General features: G+C 53.9%; 1 protein-coding gene across 4 annotated transcripts in view; it reads left to right on the top strand.

The window, feature by feature from the left end:
* ARRB1 (arrestin beta 1) overlaps window positions 1-17,588 on the top strand; it is a 76,575-nt gene that overhangs the window by 41,124 nt on the left and 17,863 nt on the right. For 2 of the 4 annotated variants that reach the window (XM_046684828.1, XM_046684829.1), the window contains exons 2-7: window positions 8,147-8,177; window positions 10,025-10,085; window positions 13,132-13,176; window positions 13,955-14,151; window positions 15,414-15,473; window positions 16,343-16,410. In XM_046684828.1, the coding sequence (XP_046540784.1) occupies window positions 8,147-8,177; window positions 10,025-10,085; window positions 13,132-13,176; window positions 13,955-14,151; window positions 15,414-15,473; window positions 16,343-16,410 (462 nt within the window). Of the gene's footprint in view, window positions 1-5,005; window positions 5,224-8,146; window positions 8,178-10,024; window positions 10,086-13,131; window positions 13,177-13,954; window positions 14,152-15,413; window positions 15,474-16,342; window positions 16,411-17,588 lie in introns of those variants that run through there. The other 2 variants (XM_046684825.1, XM_046684826.1) reach the window with 2 other exon arrangements.

Below are 17,588 nucleotides of genomic sequence, written 5' to 3'. Positions count from 1 at the left end.
GTTCACTGGTAGTGACTCCGCTGTCATGGATACTGTCTCTGGCATGAGTTTTCTGTTGTTGGGTATGACGTGTTTTGTCTAAATGATTTCCCATAGGTGGTCCATTTGTGGAGTTTCTCTCCTGTGAGTTTTCTGATACTGGCTTTGTGACTTCGGGTAAGTTATTCAGGGTCTCTGAGTCTCAGGTTCCTCCTCTGAAGAATGGGAATATTTAGATGGAATAGAATGTGTGTGAAGCGCTGGGCACCTGGCTCGAAGGGAGAGCTCAATGCACGGCGGCCTTGTGCTGGGTGGGTTTCTCTAACGCAGCTGTACCACGGTCTTTGGTCAGCAGGGACCATGAGTTCATCTTAGCGCCCCCAGAGCCTGGCGGTGGTGGGGCTGAGACTGTATAGTGGGTGAGGGAAGGATGGATGGGAGGGTCGTTGGTCAGAGCTGAGCTTTGGGTGTATCAGTTGTCTTCCTGGCTCGACCTGATGGTGCCTGGGACCCTGTCCCTCTGAAGGATTTTCCAGCCCATTGCCCGTGGATCCTGACAGCCAAAGAGAAGTCTGTCTGGAAGAAGTCCCTGGAGTCCACTCTCCCAGAGAAAGGGATCGTCACCACCATGTTTTTAAACTTCATCCATCCTCACTCTTGACTAATTGTCTCTCAGGGTGTCATTCAACCACATTCCACCTGTATTTATTTATTGAGCACCTGCTATGGCCCAGGCACCAGGCTTTGCCCAGGGATCCGGTGTCCAGAACACAAACAACATCTCCACTCTCATTTAAGTTACATAAGTGAAGCAGAGGTTGAGTAAACAGGCGATCACAAAGTGCGCTAAATGCTGTGACTGGGGACACGCTGGGTGTGGGAGTTGGAGGGCATCTAATCCAGATTTAGGGGGAGTCAGGGAGGGCTCCCTGGAGGAGGAGATAGCTGAGCAGAAGACGCAGCACAGCAGCTCTAGCAGCTGACACGGCAGGCCTGGGGAGGGATCTGGGGAATCTCAGAGCCGTGGGCTCCGGATTGTAAATCGCACACCCAGAGACTCTAATGTCAAAGGATCCAGAGTCATAGGATCTATATTTTCTATGCTTCACTTACAATATTTTTTCCAGACCCTCTTTTCCTATGTCTTGTTAGGGAAGCCCTGACATCTTTATAAAGTAATTTGTGCTCATTGTACAACGTGGAAAAATAAGAGCTCTAAAGAAGTGAGTGGGTGGGTGGACGGAGTCTCCCTCAACCCCTGTTAACATTTGGGCGCACTTCATTCCTTCATTTTTTTTGGTTTGTTTTTAGTTTATTTTTAAAAATTGAGATATAATTTACATACCATAATGTTCACAGTTTTAGTGTAAAATTCAGTGGTTTTTAGCCTATTCACACGGTTGTATAACCATCACCACTACCTAATTCCAGAATGTTTTCATCACCCAAAAAAGAACCCCCTACCCATCATCAATCACTTCCTATTTCCACCTCCCACCAGGCCCCGATGACCACTGAGTGACTTTCTGTCTCTGTGGATTTGCCTGTTCTGGACGTTTCACATAAATGGAATCAAACAACGTATGGTCTTTTGTGTCTGGCTTCTTTGACTTCGCATAATGTTTTCAAGGTTCATCCATGTCGTAGCACGAGTCAGTACTTCATCCCTTTTTACAGCTGAATGATATTCCATTGTGTGTATATGCCACATTTGAAAAAACATTCGTCAGTTGATGGACATTTGGTTTTTTTCACTTTTTATGACTGTTATGAGTAATGCTGCCATAGACAGTTCTGTAAAGTTTTTGTGTGGATGTCGTTTTCAGTTCTCTATATACACCTGGGAATGGAATTGCTGGGTCATACGTGAACTCTGTGTTTTGGAGGAACTGTCAAACTGTTTCCCAGAGTGACTGCACTGCTTTCCATTCCCACAGGCAGTCTATGAGAGTTCCTGTTTCTCCACATCCTCGGCAACACTTGTCATTGGTTTTTTTGATTATAGCCATCCCAGTGGGTGTGAAGTATCTCATTGTGGCTTTATTTTGCATTTCCCCAGTGACTAATGATGTTGAACATTTTTTCTTATGCTTATTGGCCACTTGTATATCTTCCTTGGAGAAATGTCTATTCAAATCCATTGCCGATTTTTAATTGAATTATTTACCTGTTTATTGTTGAATCATAATAGAGTCTTTATATATCCTGGATACTAGACCCTTATCAGATACAGGATTTGAAAATATTTTCTCCATTCCATGGGTTGTTTTTTTCAGTTTCTTTATAGAGACCTTTGAAGCTCCAAAGTTTTTAATTTTGATGAAGTCTAATTTATCTACTTTTTTCTTTAGTTGCTTCTGCTTTTGGTGTCATATCTAAGAAACCATTGCCTTATCCAAGGTCATGTCAATTTATACTTAGATTTTCTTCTAAGAGTTTTATAGTTGTAGCTCTTACATTTAGATCTTTCATCCATTTTGAGGTAATTTTTGTGTATGGTGTGAGGTAGGGTGTCCAGCTTCATTCTTTTGCATGTGGGTATGCAGTTATCCAAGCATCATTTGTTGAAAAGACAGTTTTATCCCCATTGACTTGTCTTGGCTCCCTTGTCAAAAAATCAATTGACCATAAATATATTAGCTTATTTCTGGACTCTCACTTCTGTTCCATTGGTCTATATGTCTGTCTTTATGCCAGTATCACATGCCAGTCTTATTACTGTTTCTTTGTAGTAAGTTTTGAATTCAGAAAGTCTGAGTCCTCCAACTTTGTTCTATTTTTTTTAAAGATTGTTTTGGCTATTCTGGGTCCTTTGTGTTTCCATATGAATTATGGCCTCAGCCTGTCAATTTCTGCAAAAATTCAGCTGGGATTTTGATGGGAATTTCATTCACTCTGTAGATCAATTTGAGGAGCATTGCCATCTTAACCTTAAGTCTTCTCATTCTTTCTTTTGAGTATATATTGAGTAAAGTTGAGTCCATGCCAAATATACCTTTTTTCCTTTTTCATTTTTTTTCCCTTGGTGAGGAAGATTGGCCCTGAGCTAATATCTATTGCCAATCTTCCTCTTTTTGCTTGAGGAAGATTGTCCCTGAGCTAACATCCATGCCAGTCTTCCTCTATTTTGTATGTGGGATGCTGCCACAGCATGGCTTGATGAAAGATGTGTAGGTCCATGCCTGGGACCCAAACCCACAAACCCTGGGCTCCACCGAAGTGGAGCACACGAACTTAACCACTATGCCACTGGGCTGGCCCCCTCAAATATACTTTTTTGATTCCTGAGTTATTCTGCTTAATATTCTATCATAGGTATTTCTCTGTGTTATAAAAGATGCAAGCATAATTTCAATGCTATGTAATATTCCATTGTTTGGCTGTACTATACAGAATTAGAACCTCTTGATTGTTGGGTAATCTGTCTTGGAAGGTACTTTGTTCTGGGTCCCTCATGGTGCAGACCTCTCTCTACAGGCACAGATGGATACTGGGAGGACTGACTGGTGGCTCACAGAAGAGCAGCAAAATATTAACATCACAGTTGACCAACAGGTAGCCCATGCTGCAGGTGGGAGGGCTCACTGGAGAATCCAACATTCTGGTTCATAGAGAGCTGACTTGCCTGCCCACCTGGCAGCACCCCACTGATGGAATGGAATCAGAAAACAGGATCCAACATGCTGCACAGACACTGATAGAGCATGTTTGTTTCAGGCATGTTTCTCTAGAATAGTGGGTTTTAAAGACTTAAAAGTTTGCAGCTTCTCACTCATTTTACATTGTAACTCACTTCATCTGAAATGAAAGTTTCACTAAGTAATACTTAACTGTATCAGGCAGGAGAAGCTGGTCTGCTACAGGAACTAACAACTGCCAAATCTTGGTGGCTCACGAGCTTTCTTTCTCTCTCACGCTCCGTGGCTGTCATCTAGCAGGAGAGCCCTGGGATTTAGGTCGGTGGAGGCTTCCCCATCCAGATCTTTGCTGGTGTCAGTGGCAGAGGAAAGAGGGTGTGGAGGGCAGAAGAATGGCCCCCCAAAGACGTCTACATCCTAATCCTTGGAAACTTTGAATATGTTGTATTACATGGCAAAAGGGAGTTACAGTTGCAGATGGAATCAAAGTTGCTAATCCGTTGATCTTACAGTAGGGAGCTGAATATCCGTAGGGCTCCTTAACAGTGGAAGAGAGAGGCAGAAGAGGAGGTCGGAGTGATGCAATGTGATAAGAACTCAACCTGCTGTTGCTGGCTTTGAAGACAGAGGGAGAGGCCGTGAGACACGGAATGTGGGTGGCCTCTAGAAGCTGGAAAAGGCGCGGAAACAGATTTGCCCCAGAGCCTCCAGACAGGAGTGTAGCCCTGCCAGCACCTTGATTTTAACCTGGTGAGGTGCATTTTGAACTTCTGAACTACGGAACTGCAAGATAATAAGTTTATGCTGCTTTAGGCCACTAAGTTTGTGATCCTTTGTTATAGCCTCCATAGAAAACTAACACAAAGGGCATAGGGAAATCATGGACCAGCCCTTAAATGCCTCTGCCTGGAAGTGACATGTGGCACTCTACTCATATTTTATTGACCAGAGCAAGCTACATGGGTGTGTCTAACTTCATAGGACTGGAGAAATTTGATCCACCCTTACGCCGAGCCCTAGAGGGGAATGGAGTATTGGTAAATATAGTAATATTTACTATACCCTTGCTGTCTGCACCTCATGTTTTTATCTTCTATTCTATTGCACTTAATACAACAACCAAGTGCCAGTGGCAATTCTTGAAGTTGACTTCATTATCAGCTAATGGGTTGTGACCCCTGGTTTGAAAAAGACTGCTCTACAGACCCTCTCATGCCTCATGAACCCCATGACACACGCTAGGCGCAGCTAATTGGCCCAGGTGTGGGACACCTGACCAAAGCTGACCAATCAAATTCCTCTCCTGGGATTTGGAATTGGGCCATTCAGCCAGTTAACAGTGGGGAGCTGAGCGGGAGGCAGAGTAGAAACAAGGTCGGAGTGAGAGCCACATGCAAGCCAAAATGATGGAGCAGCAGAAAAGCCCTGAGTAAGCAGAAGAAGTTGGTCCTCAGAGACCATGGAGCAGCCGCACAGAGAGCAGTGCAGCCGGGAAGATGCTTGGCCCCAGAGGGAGAAGTGGCGAGAGAGAGCAACCACCTGAGAGGCTGATGGCTTCCCCGTTCCTGGCTCCAGCCCCCGTGCGTCCTGCCTGCGAGTCCTTCCCGTGAGATTTTTGCCTCCTTGTCGTACCCACTCCTCCTTTTCTTGAGCTACCCCCGGTTGGTTTCTGTTCCTTGTCTCTGTTGAGCCGTAATCAGCTGGAACACCACCGGTCTTTCCCTTATGGGACCCACCTTGGTCTCTGAGGATCAGGCTGGTGGGCATAGACGGGACTCTGGGGTGAACCAAACCCAGCCATCCCACAATCTGGATGTTGGCTTTGACCACAGTCTTGCGTGTTTGTGCTTGCTCTTCCTAGTGGACAGGCAGAAGCCGTCTGTGCGGTGCTGCACGTGTAGGGGGCCCCGTGAACTGGAAGCACCCCCCGCCCCCCAGGGCCTTTTTTCTGACAGTGTTGAGGTCAGGAAGCCAGTGGAGTTTCTTTAGGGAGGGCTTGGCTGTGCGACAGAGTGGGAAGGACGTGGGCTCTGGAGTCAGGCAGCCACAGTTTGCTTCTCCGAGCCTCAATTTCCTCATCTCTGGAATGGGGCTTCGAAGGATCAGCAGTGTTCTGGGAAAAACACTTAGGGACATGACTAGGGCGGAACATGCTCTCAGTACACGGGCAGCTGCTGTTGTTGTGGGAGGAAACCTTCAGCGTCCCAGCTTCCTGAGGAGGTAGCCCGGGAGCTGGCCGAGTTAGCGACAGGACACTCCCCACTGCTGGCCACGCTTCCTGCCCCATCACCCTCCTCTCCTTCTCACCCCTTACTCGCCGTTTCATTTCTTCCTCTTCCCCTCCCCTCTCTTGTCCTCATTTCCCCTCTTTTCTGTTATTCCAGATGTTGATAAAAACACCTGCTTTGGGAAAGCAGCAGGATCTGATATAAAGCACTCGGCCTCTAGAGGCAGGCAGAGATAATTGGATCTGAATCCTGACTTAGCCTCTGCTTGCTGTGTGTTCCTGGGCAAATTATTATATCTCTCTGAAGCTCAAGTTAGGTATCTATAAAGTAGGGGTTATAATGCCCATTTCACAGGCTGTTATGAGACGTCATTAGTTAGGCACTCAGCAAACGCTAGTTCCTTCTCACCCCTCACCCTCCCTCCTTTATTCTCACTCCTCCCAGCCTGGCCCTGCCCCCTCCTGTGTCCCTCTCAGGGGTCACTGGAATGGTTTTCCCTGACTCAGTTATTTGTGGCCTCAGGCATTTGTGCCCTCTCTTCCTTAGACCCGGGGCTCTTGAGGGGTAGACTGAGGCTTCTGGAGGCAGGCAGGGTCCCTGTGGTCTGTGCCACTTCTCTGGTCTCCTCTGCAGGGCCAGCCCCAGCTAGAGAGCTGCTGGTGCAAACCGTGTGATCTGTATTTTTTCTCACTTTAGCAATGATTACACCCTAGTCGACTGTGGCATCTTCACACTGCAAATACTGATAAATATTTATGAGGAGGAGAAAAGCCCAGAACTGCTAGGGGAGGTGGGGGAGGGAAGTGCCAGGCCCTTCTTTGCCAGCCAAGCTCAGACCCATCAGTGGTCCATTGGGCCCCAGAAGTAAGGGGATAGGTGAGGGGCCATGGAGACAGCACAGAGCCACCACCGACTCCCCTTCTTGGAGGAGTGACTGTCTCCGTGATGCTGTGGGCCTCCCCGTGCCTTGCCCTGGATGCCTGCTGGACCTCCTGCTCCCAGGAAGGATTTGGGCTGCGTGCTTTCCTCTCAGCTGCGTGTGAGCCTGCTCCATCGCTCTGCATCTGCTCCATCACTCTCGCCCTCTCTGTTTTTTGTTCATTTGTCTTTTCATCTCTCATTCCATCTTTTGTTGTCACACCTCCGGGGCCTGCATCTCTGTCCTCTCCCTCCCCTCCCTCCTCTAACACCTTCTCTTATCCTCTGGGTCTCTGTGTCTGTCTGTCACTTTTCTTCTCTCCCTCCCAACATTTCTCTGAGTGATTCGGGGGCTAGATGATGGGGGATAGCTGAGGGGGTCTCAGGCTCCCAGCTGGGGGAGACGGCAGGGGAGCTGGAGGAGACGGCAGTGTGCCCCGGAAGGCGGGGAGCCCTTTGTGGGAGTGGGGACCGCACCTCTGCCTGACCCGGTGTCCAGTGCTCTGCTGTGGCCGTGGGCAATCCCTGCCCTTTCCTGAGCCTCAGTTTCTCCATTGATTCCTTCACTCATTCATTCGTTCACTCACTCAACTGATGTTTGGGGAATGCTTGTCCCTGCCATTCATTGACACATATTTGCCAAACGTCTACTAGGTGCACCTGCTAGGGCTTAAGACACAGCAGTGAATGCAAGAGACAAGGATCCCCAACCCCAGAGCGGACACACTAGCAGAGTGGACAGGCGTCACTGTGGCCAGCAAGTCCCTTAAGTAGTAGGTTAGACAGTGGGAGTGCTGTGGAAAAAGGAAAACTAGAGTGAGGGCACACATGGGGGTGGGGGTGGGCACACGGGTCGGGGGCTGGCGAGCAGATCTGTGCCGGGGTGGGGGGGGACTGCTCCAGCAAGGCCCCTGAGGCAGGAACCGCCCTGGTGTGTTGGAGGAAGGGCAGGCGGCCCCGTGGCTGGAGGAGTGAGGGAGAATAGTGGGAGGGGGTGCGGGAGGGAAAGGAGGCAGGGCGACTGCGCAGACCTTACGGGCACCCCAGGCTTTTCCTCTGCATTCCTCTGCATGAGCCGGGAGGACTTTGAGTGGCACAGTCTGACTGACATCCTGACACATCCCTGCACCTGCGGTGGGAACAGCGCACTGAGGGACCGTGGCCGGAGCCCGGGACAGCTGTAAGGGCGGCAGTGTGGCTTGGGTCGGGGCAGCGCTGGAGATGCTGAGATCTGATTATGCCGGTGCTGTTGCTGCTCTCAACACTTGGACGGCGCCTGAAAGTCACTCTGGGCCCTTGTCCTCGGTCCTGCCGAGGGGTGCCCTGCCCGAGCCTTCCCCTGGGCGGGATGTGCTAACCCAGCCTCCATTTTTCTCTCTGCAGGGTGTTCAAGAAGGCGAGCCCCAATGGAAAGGTGAGTTTCTAGCAGCCGCACCCCAGCTCCTCCTTGACCCCAGACTCTTGTCCTTTCTTGGGCGTCTCTCCTGACCTTGCAGGACCCTGCACAGCCCCATCTGCAGGGAGACCCAGCTCTTGACCACAGGGGAGGGGCCCTCTCAGGAAACTTTCTGTCTGAGGGGGGTGGTACGACTCCCCTGGACTTTAGGGAGCCCCTGCTCTGGTGTGGGGAGATGTGGCCTGTCATGCAGAGACTTCAGTGTGAGGACTATAATTAGAGTAAGTGCCAGGGGCCTCAGGGGACCAATTCCCTGGTGGGAGAGACCCCTGCAGGCTCTAGTGAAGCCTGGCGGCACCTGGTTATCCAGGGCAGCTCCCAGGGCCTGTGCTGCTTGCTTTCTTTCCACAGGCCCCAGGCTCCATCCTGCTTCCTTTCAGCTTAGCAAATAGATATTACTGACATCATTCCATGTCAGGTCCGGGCGGAGCTGCTGGTGACTGCGATGCGGTGTACTGAGATGAATAAGGCACGGCCCGTGCCGCTCACAGCTGAGGGCGAGGCAGATGCAGAACTGGGTCATTTCAACGTAAAGGGGCAGGTGTGAGATAAACGGAGGCCCAGGGCTGCGGGACCCAGCCTGGGTGGTCAGGGATGGCTTCCCCTAGGAGGGATGCATTTCCAGGCAAGGCAGGGTGAAAGGGGCATTCTAGGCATGAACATAAATCACAGGGAGTGTGGGGGAATGGCAGCAGTTGCATCTGAGTGCCAAGAGGGAGGCAGAGGGGGTGGGGGCTGAGGGAGGAGGTTGCAGGGCTGGGTCCTGTGGCATCTCGTGTCCAGGCATAGGAGCTTGGACTCCTGGCCTGGGCTGGCACATAGCACCACGTGTGCTCCCACGTCTCCCTTCTGCACCCACAGCAGACATCACCAATCACAGTTCATGCTTTCCTGCTGAGCCAGGACCCATCCTAGATTCCTTCTCAGCCCGGAGCCCCAGGCAGCCCCTACCAATTGATCAGCGTCGGAATTTGGAATGAAACCCATTTGTCATCTTACCTCTGGGCACTGAGGAACCATTAAAGGGTTTTCAGACCAGAGCAGCATCATTAGATTTGCATTTTAGGATGACCAGTGTGGCTAAGGAGGGGAGAAAGGCAGGGAGGACGTGAGGCTGCAGACAGCAGACCGTGGGGTGCTGGTGTGCAGTCCAGGCGAGAGTGGCTGTGGGGAAGGAGAGGAGGGGGTGGATTGAGGACTATGAGGGAGGGAGATCATCCAGATTTAGGAATTGTGGAGGAGCAGGAAGCATCTTGGGCGACACTGGATTCTGGCTCAGGGTTCTTCCCTGAATACTGGCTATTGAGTGGGGCGCTGGCTCCCAGTTCCTCACTGCCTCAGAAAACAGCTCCTGTTCTGAGTGGGTCCCTGCCAGCCTGCACAGGGACGAGGAGCATCAGAGAGACAGAGCTCCGTGCCCAGAGCACCATGACCCTTGGCGCCTCTGGCCCTGCTCTGGGTTTCTCCTGGAGATGCACCCAGGCCTTCCTGCTGCTGCTCCACCCTCAGTGGTGTGCTCTCTCCAGGCCTCAGTGTCCTCATCTGTAAAATGGGAACAATAACAACTTCTTCATAGGGGTTTGGGATGAACAGGTGCTTTCAAAATTGTGCAGGGTTTGTTATTCTTAGTATTAAGGCTGGGGCTCGGGTCCAAGTCCTGTTACGATTTCGATGAGGGTTGGGGATGGGTCCAGGAGTTCAGGGACAGCTCCCAGGGTGTCCTCCAGGCCAGGGGCCTGCACCTTTTCAGGGATGTGTCCTCCAGGCCCCCAGCTGCTAATGTCCCCCGTGCCTCTCCTCCCCAGCTCACCGTCTATCTGGGAAAGCGGGACTTTGTGGACCACATCGACCTCGTGGACCCTGTGGGTGAGTCCCTGAGGCCAGGGAGGAAGGCCAGCGGGGAGGCGGGCTGGCCAGGCCTGATCCAGAGAAGGGGGTGTTGAAGCTCCCAGGAACGGTCGTCAGGTCTCCAGAGGAGCCTGGTGCCAAGAATGGGGCATGAGTGTCTTCCTGCTTCGGTCAGCAAACGCTTCCTGAGCAGCTGTTCTCCCCTTCACCTGAGGGTCTGTGAGAGGGGACTGTGGGAAGGAGGGAGGTGAGCAGCGGGGAAGGTGTCCTGGTGTGAATAAGGAGGATGAGGACAACGCCGATGACGACAGCAGCCACCACTTCCTGTAAGGCTGATTAGGTACCAGGCACCGCTACTATTATTATCTCTGCTTTGCAGATGAGACAAAGGAGGCCCAGAGAGCCTAAGTAACTTGCTCCAGGTCACAAAGCTAGTAGGCCGAGGAGCCTGGATTCAAATCTGGGAATCCTGGCTCCACAGAACCTTTGTCCTGCTGCCTCTTGGCAAAGGGTGGGGGGTGGAAGGAAAACCTTAGGACTTGTGAAACGGAGGCTGTCCTCACTGACGTGGGGCTCTTGCCAAAGGCTGGGCTGTGGCTGAGGCACCTGCCAAGGTCTTATTCTAGCTCAGGGTTCTCAGCCTCAGCTCTCGTGACACTTTGGGTTGGATAGTCCTTTGTTGGTGGGGGCTGTCCTGTGCACTGTAGGATGTTTAACAGCATCCTTGGCCTCTGTCCGTTAGACCCCAGGAGCACCCCCCCTCTCAATATGACAATCAGAAATGTTTTCAGATTGTGGCCCCTGGGGGACATAGCCACCCTTGGTTAGGAGTCTAAGAACCAGAGCTCCACTAGAAGAACCTCAATCCACTGCCTCTTCTCACAGCTGTTGGGGGAGAGAGGCCCAGCATCACCCCTATTTTACGTGTGGGGACAGTGAGACCCAGAGAGGTCAAATGATCTTTTAAAGAGGGACATGGACAAAGAAGGTGACAGGTTGGGAGGATGGGCACTGGAAACTGCATGAGGCCAGTCCAGGTGAAGGAGTCAGGATGGGTCACTTGGGAAGAATCACGGGAAAAGTGGCCCCTGCCGTCACACCACTGGGGCTGGCCCAGGAGGGCAGGAGTGACGTGTGGCTCCAGAACCCCGGCGTGAGCAGAGAGAGCACAGTGGCGGGTTTCAGCTCGCTGGGAGGAAGACCTTTGCAACGCTGGGGCAGGAGACCTGGGGAGTCCCTGCAGTCCCTGTGGGGTGGGTGGGGCATGAGCAGCCGGGAGGCTGCAGAGAGGCCAGCGCCCCGCCAGGCCCCTCCCTTCCTGCCCCAGAGCAGGACGACCCCACTCTTCCTCCCCTGCCCTGTCTGGGACACTGCTTGTTCTCTGAGCTCAGTGTCCCTTCTGCCATTTGCGTCTCCTCCCCGAGCTGTCCCCTTGGAGGTGGTGAGCAAGCATCCCGGGGTTCGCCTGTGGTCTACTTTGTGGTGCAGTTTCCAGTGGGCCGTCTGAGGCCAGGGTGGTCCGAACCTATTAAGGACGGCAGAGGTGGCACAGAGGCTGGGGGAGGGGCAGGAGCAGGAGGGAGCCGGCTCCCCAGCCTCACGCAGGCACCCTGAGAGCTGTACAGCGAGGGTTTACCGAGCACCTGCTTCGTGCTGGGCCCTGTGGATCCCAGAGAGCTCTGGGGCACTGTCCGGAGTTAATCAAATGACTCACAGTGAGAAATACGTTTCCATCACGACACTGAGTAGATTATATCTTCTCAATGCTTAACTATGCCCCATGGTTCCGCTTCAAACTCAGGGGCAAGTCCAAGCCCCCTGGCCTCACAGACTGGACATTTAAGGTCTGGCCTGGCCCTCCTTCCTCCACTGGCCTCTGGGATCTGCTCCCCCAAGCCTCAGAGCCTTGCTTCTCCCACTGCTGCCTAGCGCTGCCCCTTGGTCATCTAATTGGTGACCTGTACTTGCCCTTTAAGACCTGGCTTCAGCTTCCCTCCCCTGGGGAGCCCTGCCTGATACCCCTGGTTGGGAGAGGGCTCTCTGGGGCACCCCCACTGATATTCCACAGAGCCCTGGTGTCTGGCACAGTGGAAACACCTACAGTAAAAGGAGGGACGATGCATGGCAGGCTCTGGTGACAGGTGGGCACTCCCCTGACCAGCTGTCCCCTGGACCTGCCCAGGACTGAGATGGACCAGGTGTCCCCTGGGCACTCACCTCCAGACATGGCCTCTCAGATTCCCTGAGGGGTTGGCTGTGGGGGGCAGTGTGGAGTGGGGGTGGCAGTGGGTTAGACGGTGATGTCAGCAAGGAGGTGAGCCCTGAGTCAGTTTCTAGCCTCTTAGGTTCTGGGTCCTTTGTGTCCGACTGGACTCCGCACTCCCAAGGCCAGGCCTTGGGACGTCCTCCGTGGTGTTGCACGTCCAGGCACTGTCTAAGGCTTTACACCCATTAACTCATTGAGTCCTCACAGGGCCTGTGAGGGAGGTACTACAGGGTCACAACCCCTGATCTGCAAATCCCAAATCCAAAAGGGTCTGAAAGCCTAAAATTGTCCTCAGTGTGACTCGGAATTCATTTAGTAGCAAAACCTGAGCTGAACCCAAAGGAGGCTCATTCTGCCTTATTTGGCCTCTTGGTGAGAATGTTCGCATTTTCCCGCAGAGGCGTTAATGGGTCTCATCCTGGGGTGTGGCCCCGATCCTGCAGAGGGTGGTACAGGTTATGTGGAAGATGTACCATATGGCCTTTCTACATTTCAAAACTTCTAAATTCCAAAGTCTACCTGATTGTAGGGGTTTTGGATCCATGTTATTATTTTTACTAACAGATGAAGAAACAGAGAAGTTAAGTAACCTCCCCAAAGTCACCAGCTGGGTCGGTAAGGCCAAACTGGGGGAGGTGGTGGGGCAGGGCGGTGTCATCTCCTGGGTGCTGACCTTCCCCTTTCTCGTGATGCTTTTGGACAGATAGATGGTTTGGTTTGGGTTTGGCTTGGTGTTTGGGCCCCAGGAGTTTGAGAGTCAGCTTGGGAAGGTCTGCTCACTCTCTGTCCTTCCTCCAGATGGCGTGGTCCTGGTGGATCCTGAGTATCTCAAGGAGAGGAGAGGTGAGGCTGTGGCCCCACCGGCAGCTAGTTAAGGGGCCTCCTCTTCCCTCCCCGACCTCCAGCCCAGGGCCTCCCTGACTCCCAGGCAGGACATCGGCTAATCTTATTGCCTCTCCCTGCCCATGCCCACCAGTTCTCCCCTTGACAGCTCCCATGAACATCAGAGCAGGCGCCCTGCCCTTGCCCCCTTTGGGAGAACCTGGCAATGCCCTGAGCACTTTCACAACACTGTACCATGACTAGGCCAAGGCTGGGGATGTGAATGGGGCAGGAGTTAGGGTCTCGTTTTACAGGAGAGGAAATTGATTTCCAGGGAGGTAAAGGGATTGCCCAAGGTCGGCAGGATGACAGGAGGTGGGGTTTGGGCTGGGAGAAGACCCCATGCCTTCTGGACACCACGCAGCACTTGTTCCCCCTCCCTCTGCTCCCTCTCCAACTGTGCTCCGTCCCCAGGCCCCACCCTCAGTCCTGCCAGCCTATTCAGCCCCACCAACCTCTCAGACCGTCGTCTGTGCCCCTCCCTCCACCCACCTCCTGGGCTGGGGTGGGGGGTGGAGAAGGACAGAACTGACCCCGCTGTCAGCCCTCCCCTTCTCCCAGGGACCAGGTGTGGGTGGCTCTTCCAGGTACCCAATGCCACCATCCCAAGGGCAGGGCCTCCCTCCCCTCAGGAGCTTTGGGACAGACCCATGGCCTCCAGTTGGGCTGGTCCCAGGGCTGCAGCTGGGACTCTGGGGGGCCCTCCCAGACCCCTTCTCAGTGCGCCCTGCCCCCACAGTCTACGTGACACTGACCTGCGCCTTCCGCTATGGCCGGGAGGACCTGGACGTCCTGGGCCTGACCTTTCGCAAGGACCTATTTGTGGCCAACGTGCAGTCGTTCCCGCCAGCCCCCGAGGACAAGAAGCCCCTGACGCGGCTGCAGGAGCGCCTCATCAAGAAGCTGGGCGAACACGCCTACCCCTTCACCTTTGAGGTCAGGGACCGCCAGCCCCTGGGGCCCCATTCCAGAGCGCCACCTCTAGGAGGCCCTGGGCGGGCGCATGGGGGCAGCTGGGGCAGCAGCTCCCCATCACCCCGTTTCCCAGGGCACCTTGGGACGGGGGCACTGTCCCTTAGGCCACCTGGTAAGTGTCTCTTCTCTGGCCACTGCTGGGGCGTCACCCTTCCTTACCTCTGGGCTACTCGGCCATCCTGAGTCGAGGTCATTGGTGGGAGACAGGGGCCTTGGGGGGCGATGTCCCTGTGCTGCCACCTTTCCATTCCCAGACTCCAAGATTCTGGATTTAAATGTTTCCCGTTTTCAGACTCTGATTCTGTGATTGAGTGAAATCCCCTTGCTGTGGGCTCAGGTTAGAGGACCGAGGAGCCAGAGGCGTCCTCTCCACTGTGGACGTGTCGGTTTCCCGCAGCCGCTGTAACAAACCCCCACCAACCTGATGGTTGTGAAACTGGCCCATTAAAACACAGATTGATTATCTTAAATTTCTGGAGGTCAGGAGTCAAACACCGGTCTCACTGGGCTAAAATGAAGATCTTGGCAGGGCTGCGTTCCTTCTGGACACTCTGGGAGAGAATCTGTTCCTTGCCTTTTCCAGCTCCTAGAGACCACTCGCATGCCTTGGCACCTAGCAAACCCCCCCACCCCCCCCCCCCCCCCCGCCCCCGGCCCCATCTTCAAAGCCAGCATGGCCAGTGGAGTCTCTCTCCCCTCACTCTGACCTGACTCTTCTGCTTCCTGCTTCCACTGTTAAGGACCCTTGTGATTACATCGGGCCCACTGGGATAACCCGGCATAATGCCCCCACCTCAGGATCCTTAATCACACCTGTAAAGTCCCTTTTGCCATGTAAGGTAACAGTGGCAGGTGTTGAGGATTAGGATGTGGGCATCTTTGGGGGGCCGTTCTTCTTCCTACCACAGTAGACGTCATGGAAAGACCTTTTTCAACTTTTGTTCTGTGAGGACTGGGCTGGGCTAAACTCTTGAGATAAAGAAAACCACTTAAATCCTTGTCTTTACTGGAGGGGCCTTTGGCCCAGCGTGGGGCATGAGTTGGCATGGTCTGATGGGGGAGACATGTCTGTACTCTGGAGCCCCTGGTCTGGTGGAAGAGACATGGCCTGTCCTTGGGGGCCCCTGGTCCCATGAATGAATGTGTAGGGGGTGGCAGGGGTGGGAGACACGGGGAGGTCAGTGGTGAATGTGACAGGTGGCTCATTCTGTCTGTCCTGACAGATCCCTCCGAACCTCCCATGCTCTGTGACGTTGCAGCCAGGTCCTGAAGACACCGGGAAGGTGGGTCACCCCCAAGGGAGCATCTCTCTGGGTCCAGGACACTTGTGTCCCCAGGTCCCTGGCTTTCTCTCTGGGAGGTGCTGGAGCCCTCCCCATGAAAGCCCCCTGTGTCCAGGCCAGGCTGATCCTGCCTCAGAGAAGAAGTCTCTTTTCAGACAGGGAAGCAGATATGGTCCCTTAGCCCCGCATTCAGTTCTGTGCTCAGAGGCTGTCCTGAGTCACCCTTCCTGGCCTTGGTGTGGGCTGCCACAGGACCAAAATGTTCTCTGGACCACCACCGGGCTTCACAACCTCATATGGGGGTGCAGTCATTGCCATTTCACAGGTGAGGAAACTGAGGCTTGGAAGGAAGTGACACCACTAGTGTCTCAGGCCCCAGGTCTCTGAGCCCCAGCTTCCTCATGTGCAAAATGGGGATAATAGCATGTGCATCCTGTTGCTGAGAGAGAGGGTCGAGTGGGAAGCAGAAGCACCACACCCCGGTGCCAGGTCTGTCCCCAGGAGGTGCTCCCCAAACAGGGCTGCCCAGGCGCCTGCTGTTTCCAGGCGGCTGCCTGGATGAGGAGGGCCACCCAGACAAGGCATGAGTCCAGGGAGTGGAGCCCAGTTAGGGTGGTCTGGGACATCCAGGGGTGGGGGAGCTGGGGAGCAGCTGTGGGAAGGTCGGATGGGGGAGGCAGCCGCAGAGGGAGGCGGCACGGTGCTGGGCTGAGCACAGGGCTTCGGGGTCAGCCCGAGGGGCGGCCGGGCTGTGGCAGCTTGGGGTCCCCATCCAATATCCTCTTTTGTAAAATGAGAGGGTGGGCTGGGTGTGCTCTCGGGACCCTGCCCTCTCCAGGGGCCTGTGGTCAGCGACCCCTTCCCCACAGGCCTGTGGTGTGGACTATGAAGTCAAAGCCTTCTGCGCAGAGAACTTGGAGGAGAAGATCCACAAGCGGTGAGAAGGGGGCAGCTTCTGGCCTGGCTGTGGGCTGCCTGCTGGCACGGGGAGGGAGACGGGCTGTGCAAAGTCCGAAGAAGAGATAAGTAACAATACCTGGAAGTGCGCGAGGAGGGGCCGCACATTCCAGCCTTGGGAGCTCTGAGAAGGGCACTCTGGCAGGCTGGCAGGTCATGGAGGGCTTCCTGGAGGAGTGGCTCAATGGCCCTGACTCAGGCCTCAGCATGTTTTCTTTGCACCACCATACCCACTTCCTTCATCTCCCTGCCTCCAGTCTCCTCCTCCAGACTGCATGTCTTTTTAATTTTGTTTTGGAAAAAGCCATGAAATTCAGATTGTCTTAAACAGTGAGCGAGATGATTCCTGGCCAGCCTGGACCCCCATTTCTCAGTTCTCCTGGAAGGCAGGCCATCAGCAGGAGGTGGGTGGGGGAGGGTGTCACTGGAGGGTTCTAAGCAAGGGAGGGGAGTGGAGAAAGTGGAACCCACCCAGGTGAGAGGGAGGAGGAGGTGAGCCCCTGGCTCAACGAGGGGCCGCATTCTCCTGAAGAGGCGCAGCCCTGGGCAGACAGAGCCCAAGCTGGCAGCTGGAAGCAGCTGGCCCTGACTTCTGGGGTGGGCTGCCCAGCCCCACTCTCTTGCCTGCCCCTCCTGGGGTCAGATCCTGCCCTGCCTCCTGGTGAGGCTGGCCTCCGCCCCCACCGCTGGAGCACCTGCCTCCTGAGGCACGGTCCTGCATTGCAGCTGCTGAGGGAATGGGCTGAGTTTGCCACCTGGTGGCCACAAGATGTATTGCAGGCATCTCCAACTCCAGCCTGGGCACCTCCTGCATGGGGAGATGGGACCCTTCTCCCTGTCTTCCCTGTCCCTCTCTTCTTCTTAAGATCTGAGACCAGGGGAAAACGAGGGGGTTGTGGGTTGTGGGTTGTGGGAGAGGCCTGAGCAAGGAAGAGGAGGCACTATTAACAGTCACCACCCTCACCCCACCAATGGCACATGGGAGTCCACACCACAGTTACTACCAATAATGATACAGTAACTGTCATTTATCGAGGGCTCATTAGGTGCACACACTGCTCAAAGTGATGGATACGTATGAACTAATTTAATCCCCACAGCAGCCCTAAGGGGCAGGTCCTGCCATTACCATTTTACAGATGAGGAAACTGAGGCACA

This window comes from Equus quagga, chromosome 14, assembly GCF_021613505.1.
Source record: "Equus quagga isolate Etosha38 chromosome 14, UCLA_HA_Equagga_1.0, whole genome shotgun sequence".
Classification (NCBI taxonomy): Eukaryota; Metazoa; Chordata; class Mammalia; order Perissodactyla; family Equidae; genus Equus; species Equus quagga.
Note: the sequence above shows the minus strand (reverse complement) of the source record. Positions and strands in the feature narration are given on the sequence as shown.